The 10,239-nt window shown below is 46.3% G+C and overlaps 1 protein-coding gene across 1 annotated transcript; it reads right to left on the bottom strand.

Annotated features, from left to right (window-relative positions):
• Positions 1–627: 627 nt before the first annotated feature.
• LOC122383989 (putative lysozyme-like protein) lies at positions 628–9,267 on the bottom strand. The gene is made up of 4 exons (XM_043370894.1): positions 9,139–9,267; positions 1,935–2,134; positions 1,512–1,662; positions 628–1,265 (listed from the first exon to the last, which is right to left on the bottom strand). The coding sequence occupies exons 1-4, from the start codon at positions 9,182–9,184 to the stop codon at positions 907–909; spliced, it is 756 nt and encodes a 251-aa protein (XP_043226829.1). The 5' UTR covers positions 9,185–9,267; the 3' UTR covers positions 628–906.
• Between the last annotated feature and the right edge of the window lie 972 nt (positions 9,268–10,239).

Raw genomic sequence — 10,239 nt, 5'->3', positions numbered from 1 at the left:
TGTCCCATCGAAACACTCCAGTCCAGTCCCATCGGTATGTGCTAAGCCACTGCGAACACCATCCGGTAGATGAAGCATTCTCTCCTCCAATTTTCTCATAAAATCATCCTGCAATGTACTTTTAACCTGAAAGAGCCTTCCTACCTCCCCCTCCGAGAGAATATAATTCATTGTGGGCACTATGGTACCCATATCCAGCTTTAAACATTAGCGCTATACTATTCGTGCAAGTGCGTGCAAGACACAACTGTGTGGTTCCAGAAGGCTGGCACCAGTGCATGATAAATAAAAGATTAGACACACAATGTAGGGCACGTGCGTAGGACGGCTGCCCTTTCTTGGTCCTCACGGAAAAGAGATTAGCGTTGTTACAAATCAATATCAAGACTGAGCCCTTATATAGGCAATGGCATTAGGGCTTGCATTTGCTATGACGCTGGTCAACTGCAACGATCCTGCGGTGTTTTATGGCAACAAGGTTGTTTTCCACGTTGTTTGACTTGTAGTGTAGGTATTAAAAACAACGGTTGTGTTTGCTAAATTTTCATTGCATGTATCGACGCATGATATAGGTGAAGGTCTCCCATTCAAATCCCATGTAGGAATATGGTTGCAAAACAAGCACACTTTTCATTTATGTCATTTATTTTCACATTTAAAACTGTAGTGTCTATGCGGATAACAATGAAGCTGCACCAATTGTCCAGGGCTGGAATGTGCACAGTAAGTGTTCCTTCTCAGAATAACGTCACCTCACGGATGCCCTTAACATTTAACACAGAGACAAGCATCTAAGAATGATAACCCTAATCAGTATAGCTTGTGTCCCGCTGCTCATGTCTTCCATGGCCTAAAAAAACTCCCCATCCCCTCGCGTCGACTATCAGACAGAATCTCAATCACTTCTCAGCCGGCGAGGGCAGCGTTCAGCGCATTCTGCAGCTGGTTCACGGCGTTCTGCAGGTTAGCCTGAGCCGCGGCCAGGCCGCTGGCGGCAGCACTCTCCGCAAACGACTGGCCGGGCGGCGGCACGGGCTGAGCGGCCCCCACGGGCGCCTCGGCCGCGAAGGACGTGGCTCCGGCGGCACCGCTGCCGGCCGGGTCCGGGCGGTTGCCGCCGAAGCGGTTACCAAGGCCGCCGCCGACGGGGCCCGAGCTGCCGGACGAGCTGCTGGACGAGCTGGTGATGACGGTGGAGCCGCTGGAGACGGGGCGACGCTGCGAGCCGCCGCCGAAACGGTTACCGAGCGTGTCGGCGGCCGCGCCTGAGGAGGGACAAGGCGGCGGCGTTATTTTTGATTGTTTGTATGGCTGAAGACATGGTTACTAAAAGTACTGGTAAAATTATCACTTCATTAAAAATAATGTAATGAAAATAAATGAGGCGACATCTTTGAACATCACGGTAAAATTGGAAAAGAGCGGCTTTTCTATCAGAAAAAAAATCGCATTTGCTACAAAATTACACAGCCGTCATGTCACTGCCATGACCGTCAACGTCTCCGACTCACCTCCCACGGTCATGTCCTGGTTGTGGACGAACGTGTTGACGTTGGTGCTGCCGGCGCTGTCGGCTGCGATCGACATGCGCACGCCGTACAGGCCAGAGGCTGAGTCCTGGACATCGGTCAGAATGACGCGGCGCTGGGAAGAGTTCACCTCCTGCAAGAGAAGGAACATGCTCCGGTGAGATGGGGCGAATCCCTGGACAAGTCGTTTTTATTTTCAGTCGAAATTAAAAGAATTTGCTGTGCATAATTTTAACCTACTTGTTAAGCTATCGAATAAAAGCCATAACGAAGACGTTTGAAAACGGTTCGTAACCAAGGACTAAAAATGATTGACGAATTGTTTGATTGTTTAAGAAGTCTTCATTACAGAACGAAAATTGACATTGCATACGTGTGCACTCCCAATCTGTCAGTCCAACTCACATCGATATTGAGTCCGGGGATGTTCGTGAACGTGGCCTGCTGTCCGTCACGGTAGGTGACAAACACCTGGTTGTCCTTGACCCAGGTCAGCTCCTGGATCCTCTCGCCCCTGTCCAGACGGTAGTTGCATTCTAGCACCACTCGGGAGCCGAATTCGGGGGCCTCCGGTACCACGACATCCACCGTGTATCCGGAGACGACTGAAACAAACACAGGGACAGTGTCAGAACGATGTACGGTCGACGACGACCCTGCGGTAATGAGCTTGATATTAGCGATACTATACTGCATAATCGGGAAACTAAATCGCCGTTGTGAGATTGGCCGGCCTAATAACGTTCGTGACACCATGAGTAGGTACTCATCAGACTGGCCACTCCGGCGCTCTCACCAAATGAGCAGGGTCGTTCACCGGGTGAGGAACTCGGGGTGCTCATTAGATTCATTGAAAAGTGATTGGAAAGTCGCCGTGTGTGTAGCTATAGGTCATCGTTATTACGAAACGAGCAAATGTTAGATACTGCTGCTGCTGCTGCTGCCTATGAAAGTAAGCACTAAGCAGTAAACACACATGTGGTCGACGAAAACAGAAAGCACAAGCCAGTAGGCCTTAACACGCCTGGAATCTAAGGCCGATGTAGGTACACAAAACGTCGTTTGAGTGCATTTGAGTGTGCAGATAGATGAATGACCTTCCGTTGCAATCGCTTTATGCACTACAGCAATGATATTCTGTAACCGATCGTGAATGAATAGGGTTCGGTTGGGCTTCAGGTCACGCTCGACTGCGAGTCGAATTGGCTGTTCAACGTTGAACAATGCTAGCAATACGTGTAAAGTAGAGGAAGTTGACGCATGCTTCACAAAAAACCTAAATGGATAACATGCTGAAACCGACGACATCTATGCAGACTGCGAGAATCGGACACTATTCCACGTAACTGAAAACAGAACCCGGCTTTAAAGGCGGGACTGGCGTGTCACTTCCGGTCTCATTGTTCGACTTCCGGTATGGGTGGGAGAGACCGCCCAAAGCGTAGAACTGTCGTGACGCCCCACTCTGGACAATGACTGTCAACGCAGCCTCGAGGACGAGGGAATATCATGGGAATATGAAGCCAATTGCGATTCCATGAATATACCCCATAGGTATAATGAAGAGATCAAAAGGGAATAATTGGGGTATAGACTTCAATGATCAGGGCATCAGGAGATTCATTTTGGTTTTCAGTGTTGTGTTTTGACGCACTTTGTGCTTCGTCATGGTAGCTCATACCAAATCCAGACGGTAGTTTCTAGTCTATCCCCGGAACAATCGGCTTAATGAGATTTATTAATTGGCTGTTTGGGCAGATAGCTAGTCGTCCAAGCTCATTATCCACTCACGGTTGGCAGGCATATTAATGTTCGATTAAGAAATCCCATCCCGACACAGTAATTAGTTTCCTGTGCAACTGTGGTGTTTTGTGATGACGTAATTGCAAGCGTTATGAATCAGCACTTTAACCCGCGCACCGACGGGGGTCTGCGCCAACTTCGCACCGACGGGGGGGGGGGGCGGATGACCGCCCCCCCCCCCCCTGAGATCTCGAGAACGAAGCAAGATAGCGACAAGCGGTAAACGGCATCGGATACGCACGGCCAAGATCTACAATTTTTACTAAGGTCATTTTCAGGTCAGGTCAAAGATGACGTCACAGGGGTCGAAAAAGTCAAAATGGCGGCGCTAGATATGGAGATAGTTTTTCTCGAATAACTTTCGAATTAATCAAGATAGGAACAAACTAAGGGCATCATCGTGATCCTCTCGTCAATCCGCATCGAATGATATATATGTTGACCTCGAAAGGTCAAGGTCAAAGGTTGACCTCAGGTCACGTGACCTCGAGGTCATCATGTATATCATTCGATGCGTCTTGACGAGCTGAACACAATGAGACCATCCACGCGTCTGTATCTTGTTCCTGTACGGAGTTATTGGCCAAAAACCTTTGGTGACCTTTGATGACGTCACATGACCTCACAGCTGCCCAACAGCAAAACAGACCTCAAGGTAGTGAAGGTTGATCGTATATGAAGTCATGTATGGTATATGGGGCCATTCCGACCCGTTTTAGTGGTAAAAACAGGGAGTTGATTTTTCCCCCATTGACTTATAATGGGGAGGTCGCGAAATTGACCTGACCTTAGGTCACCGATATCAAAATTCCGAGATATACAAATTGTAGCTACTAATGACCTAATAATATCCTGCGACTTTCAAAGGCCTCCGACATCTACTGTAGCTCTGGCACGGTAACAAAGTTGCAAAAAAGTGACTTGAGGTTGGGTCATTCAAAGTGACCTGGTGACCTGACCTTCAAAGGTAGGAGGTTCAAACTTGCACACCATGTGTAAAATTGATGAAGTTATAGTCATACCAAATTTCGCGGCGCTACGCGCCGCGGTTTTCCCGCTATTCGCGAAAAACCTCAGGGGGGGGGGGGGGGCGGATATCCGCCCTCCCCGTCGGTGCGAGGGTTAAGCTTTGTTTAGAGCGCAGCACTGAATTCGTCCATCGGTGTTTATGCTGCATTGCTGCATACAAGCTACATACTGGTGCATAAGGGTATTTCAGTATAAAATTCACACTTATCCGCCGAGGACAGAAGGTCATAAAACGGCTAAGATATGCGAATCCCGCGTCCATCATGTTTGCAGCGGTACCCACCCACGTATAGCCACATATTTCATCCCATCACATTCCATCCACAATTTGTCCAGCCCCCAAGCAGCACATGTTTTTCGAGTATTACGTGCTTAAAAATTTGAAACTTGTGTTTATGTCTAGTGACCAGAATGAGTAAATCCTTCCCGATGTCACGAAAACATCGACAATCCTTTTAACTCTGTTCCCGAATCGTCTGTTTCCCAGAACTGCAGTAAAACATTTTAATCTGATGTCTACGGATCGGTGCAACCTCCATCGGTTATCAACGAGTATGTACCTAACTAAGCGTGGCAAGTGCACTTGACACCAACAGCACTACCAGTCAAACAGGACTGCTTAACATCCATGGCTTAACCTTGGAAGCTGCGAAATCCAGCAGGAAAACAGCAGGCGGAAGCAGAGGCTGACTATCAAAGTGGGAACATAAACAAGTATTATAATAATTAATTTTAATAGTCAGTATAATATAAAGCCCCGTTATTTTCACTTCGGGATATGAAGGTCAGTCATGTATGAGACCAGTCCATGCTCACGATGCGCTGGTTAAAATCAGGTCATCTGCCACGCTTCGCAGCGCCTGAGCCGCATTTGCCAAGGACAGAGCAAGACTGGAGTTTTCTAGACCGGTCTTGAGATGGTCTGAACAGGAAAAATCCGTCTTCCTAAAGCTGAATGAGCCATTGCATGTTGTGTTGAATATACCTCAGAATGTTGAAATGCTCATGTGTCATATCATATGGAGCACATGTAAATGAAGCCACTACAAAACAAAGGTGTGAAATTATATCAAAAGGAAAGAAAGCTAAATAAGGGAGACGTTCACATGCATTGTTCGAAACTGTTAAAATATGTGTTTAGTAACTTGTCTTTTGCCACTGAAGAAAGCTATTGCCCGTAGAATGGTATAAACCTCTCCAAATATGATGGTCTTTTTAGGAAACGACAAGCTACTGTTATACATACATTATAGTGACACAGATAGGGGTTGAAGCCTCATGACTATAGGTACCGAAAGTTGATAAAATAAATCCCCTAAAACCTGTAAAAGTAAAAACTCAATGACCATCACTACTTTGGTATCAAGCGAAAACTGAGGGCACCTTGGGAACACTGACATGTATTGGGCATAAAGGTCATATGCATCTCACAGCTTCCGAAAATGATGAAAATATGTTTTCTTCGTACAGAAAATAAACCGATCAGACAGTTTGAATCGTTTGCACTGGATGGCAGGACAGCATAATAAGAAAAAGCAATCCAGCTTTTTGTAATAATCAATTTCTATCTCGTAGCCTCTGATCGCGCCTTTGACTTACCTTTTAGGCACTTGACTAATTTATAGACAATAAACGACGAAAGTCAGTAGCAAACGACTAAGCGACATAACTGTGAGCGGAATCGCCTTTACCCGGTGAAAATGAGGAAGGAACCGTGGTCAGAACGTTTATCCAGACATCAGCATAAGCGGAGCAGCGACGCACTTAGCATCTACACCGGTGTCTGCTGGCTGGAAATCCCAGCGTCGGCCGGCCGGCCAGTCAGCTGATTCACGGAACAGGTCGGCGGTCACGTGCCCGGCCGTAGCAGAAATCCCCAGCTTATGGTGGGGGCGGGGGAGGGCGGGGAGGGGGGGACGATGCCGGCTGTGCAGTGTGCACTGTGCATGGAGACAGACGACTTCAGGTAATTATTTCGCCGGCGACAGTCTACTTCAGGCGTTATGATTACTCAGGTAAGAATGAGCAATGAGCATTGAGCATTGACTGTAGTTGTACCATCAAAGCGGACATTCTGCAGTTGGCTTAGCCCGAAGTTCATCATTAGCCCGATAGATGTTCACAATTAGCATTTATCTATACGTTGCATGTACGTCCTAATTAGCTCCACTAGCTTTTTTAAAGCCCTCGGTCACAAAACAAGCCGGAAATAGCATGGGTCCGGATGACACAAAAGAAAGCCTAGAACAAAAACTTGTTTTCGACAGCAATTGCAAGGTCATTCATCGCCAGAAGCCACAAAAAATAAATAATGTCAATTGTCAACATCTCAGGATAATCCATTTTTTACTACAATAAACAATCTGAGACTGGAAAGTTCACAATGTAATGGACATGTCGAATAACAATTGGAATTTTCAATGGGACACAAACAAAGCATGGAGTTCCCAGCCAGAATCGCTACAGTTTTTACATTGTGTGGGTTGATCTGTCAGCTCCATCGACATCAGAGCTTTCAGCTTTGCCGCATTTTATCACCATTAGGGCTTTAGCCGGTGCTACTGCACTTTCCAGCTACGGTTTGTTGTTTCCAGCTCAAAGGCGCTGTTATGCTTGCCGGTTAAGGCACTGCTGTTTGGCCTTCACTTTCCAGCTTGTGTGTTACCATTCCAGATTTTAAATTCTATAGCTGAGTTAAAAGTTGTTAATGCTTGAATTTCAAGCTAATTGTTGCAGAAATCATTTCCAGTAGCCGTCAGCGGCTCTTCAAGTTGTCACTGAAACTTCCAGCTATCGTCACCAAAACTTCAAGTGATGTCAGTGCAGATTCCAGCCAATGCAGCTTCCAGTAACTGCCACTGATTTTTTCCACAGCACGGTCGCGGAAGGCTGCATCTCCGGTCATCCAATCTTCCAGCTACTACCGTCGTTAAACCAGTTCAGGTGTACGATTTCTCCGAGACCGTGATGCAACACAATACAGCGCAGTACGACATGGGAATTCCTGGCTCGTATGCGGGTCGATTCTCTAGCTCTCTGTGCTGTTTTCCGAGAGGAACTCAAGGCCGGTGAGCTGAGACCTGTGGGCTGTGGATCTGTGGGCTGTGGATCTGTGGGGTCACGGTCTGGTGCCTGTTAATTGGGGATTTGGAAGCAGCAAACACTGCTGACTTGCCAACAGTGCAAACGGACGGTCGGAATCGGACACGGTCATGAATAATTAATAGGAGGCTGTGGGCATTGCTGTTGCGGCCGGAGTTCCGCTTTGGCCTTAATTGTACATGGCGGATCGATTGAAAAGAGCGACATTCCTTATTCAATTCCAAAAATCCTTCACGGTAATATAAAAAATTAAATACAAGGATGCAGCTAAACGAGATTCTGCAGCCTGGGCCCTGGCGACTCGACTGCCTGCTGCAGTGCGACATATATGGTGAGACAGCCATATCGGTATTAGCTAGTCTGCCGAACCAGTTTTGTCTGCACGGGCCCCGCGCCGTCCGGCGTCTACTGCCGGGTCTCGTGGGACTGCCCCGAACGGCTGGGGAGCGGGGAGTCCTCGCGCGGGCTCAAAGGGCGCTCACGCGAGGGCCGCCACGGCCACGCGCGCCTCTTATCAGCGACCGTATACTTCCTCGTTCGTAAAGGGAATTTGACGAGTGTGCGCGAAGAATTCAACATTCTTGTAAATGAGTGTCTGACGATTTATGACATGCAATGCAATCCAACGTAGAGGAGCTGTGTTGGAACGGGGAAATCTTGTGCGTGCACATTTAACTTTTAAGACCGTTGTTGCAGACCCATTCCACCGGTTATTATACGGACAATTAAAAGCCATTCTTATTATAAATCATAGTGTATAGAGTAGACATTTGTGGTTTATCCACATTTGAAGTGTATTTTAGGGATGAGGGAGGCATTTGGATATTAGATTCGCAGGGTTACACCGAAATTTTCCTAAAGGCACGATAAATGTCAATTGTAGTTCCCTGTTGATTCTTCAATGACGGACGATTTTTTAGACAACGTTATCCGGATATGTTAAAGAGCTCATACTCATGCATACTATCAGCGAGCTTCATCTTTCACAGGATCGGACCATTTTATATGACAAAAGTACAGACCTAACTACCTAATGAGCTCGAATGTAGCTATAAGAGACAATTCGCCGCTTCATCTGTACAATAAATGGTGCATACCGACAGAAGTTCTTAGCTGTAACACTATCGACAGTTGGTGCGCTAAAACATGGAAAAATGTGATAAATATTAAAATAATTAGGTGAGGACAGCTATCTTATTCAATATCAGGGACCTGCTGTAATTATTAGCCCAATTGCTGTTGAATAAGGTCAAAAAATGCGAATAATAAAGATTGATGCACTGAAGTTATTCACAAAGTATTTTCGCTCAGTGTAGTTGACAGTTGTTGACATAAATTGTTATGTAAAAAAAAATCACCGAGAATTGTTGAGTCATAGAGAAATGCCAACTGTTATCCATAGGAAGACCTTACATATTTTTTGTTGAACTTTTGGCACATTATAACTCTTGTAAACTTCTAAAATTTGATACAAATTACTTTTAAGGGCGACAGTGAAACAGTCAAACTATCAGTTGTTCCTCAGCATCCCTTCGAAAGCGCAGCTTTTCACAACAACAACAAACATCACGTGAGACCGCAACCAAACCACAATCGCGTATCAACAACAAAAACAATGGTTGTTACTTGTTTCTAGCTTACCACCGACCTTTCAGCCCGTACTATATAAACTCACCGGTAAGACCCGCCAGGAGCGCCACGGTTGTCTGTGCTGTCCACATGGTTGCTCGTTCTGGAATGACGGGACCGACCAGCCGGGTTCCGAGCGAGCCTGGCGAGTCTCCCCCTCCCCTCTGCCCCGCGCCCTTCGCTCTACCGCCGCCAGTCACGGCGACGCACGGTGGACCGGGAAGCATCCAGATTGCGACAAAATGGTAGTCTATAGTTTTGGCTTTGGAAGAGGTTTAAGGTTATGGAAGTGGAAGTCTTTGCTTTCTTTTTCATGGATAACGAAAACCCGATTGTGCATATCGCTAATTACAATATGAAAGCAATTAGAAACCCCACCGCGGTCCGACCGCCGATACCGTCCAAGCAATATGATCACTCGTCACTTGTCAGTCCACTGTGCAGTGTACAAAGCCGTCTGACAGCTCAGCTATATAATATTCTAAAAGATTAAGACACAGTCGTATCGCTGGCGAAAACGACCACACTATTTACTAAATCTGAACGACAATAAGCTTTTGTCGACTTCCGACACTGCGCCTTCAGTTTTGACTCGTCTTTCCAAAAGAAACGCTTTTCTTGAAACAATGAATTCCTTTTCTCCGGATTTCTGAGAAGGGGAGGGTGGGATAAGACGGCCCAGTGGAGTAAGACAGACCACCGGCCCTCCCGGCTGAACCACTGCTGGTATCTACTGCTTTATGCTCTCGCTACCTATGTTTTCCTTCATACCAATGTCCACCTATAGCTCATGTGGCCAAGATGCAGGCAGCTTTTGGGCTATTCAGAAAAAATGTTGTTTTTCGCCAAACCGATCTCGCATTAGAGGTCTAAAGGTGATTTAATGTCGTGGATAGCACGCACTGTTGGGTGGTCCGTATTATACCCCGCGTTTTTTCTTGTCGGAGATTTTGACATGTCTGATGTCCCCCTTTAAAGGAAATAGTTCACTTTCACGATATTATTTTTTTTGCAATGGATTTATGATTTTTTATGTTCAAAATGATCAGCAAAGAAAATAAAACCTATTTATAACAAAAGATTATTTTCTATATTTTGATATAGGAAGAACTTTTCAGTTTCTGTAAGGCACACGCGATCCAGTATG

The sequence above is a fragment of the Amphibalanus amphitrite genome, unplaced genomic scaffold (assembly GCF_019059575.1).
Source record: "Amphibalanus amphitrite isolate SeventyFive unplaced genomic scaffold, NRLGWU_Aamphi_draft 000179F_arrow, whole genome shotgun sequence".
NCBI lineage: Eukaryota > Metazoa > Arthropoda > Thecostraca > Balanomorpha > Balanidae > Amphibalanus > Amphibalanus amphitrite.
This window is presented reverse-complemented; position numbering and strand designations above follow the sequence as displayed.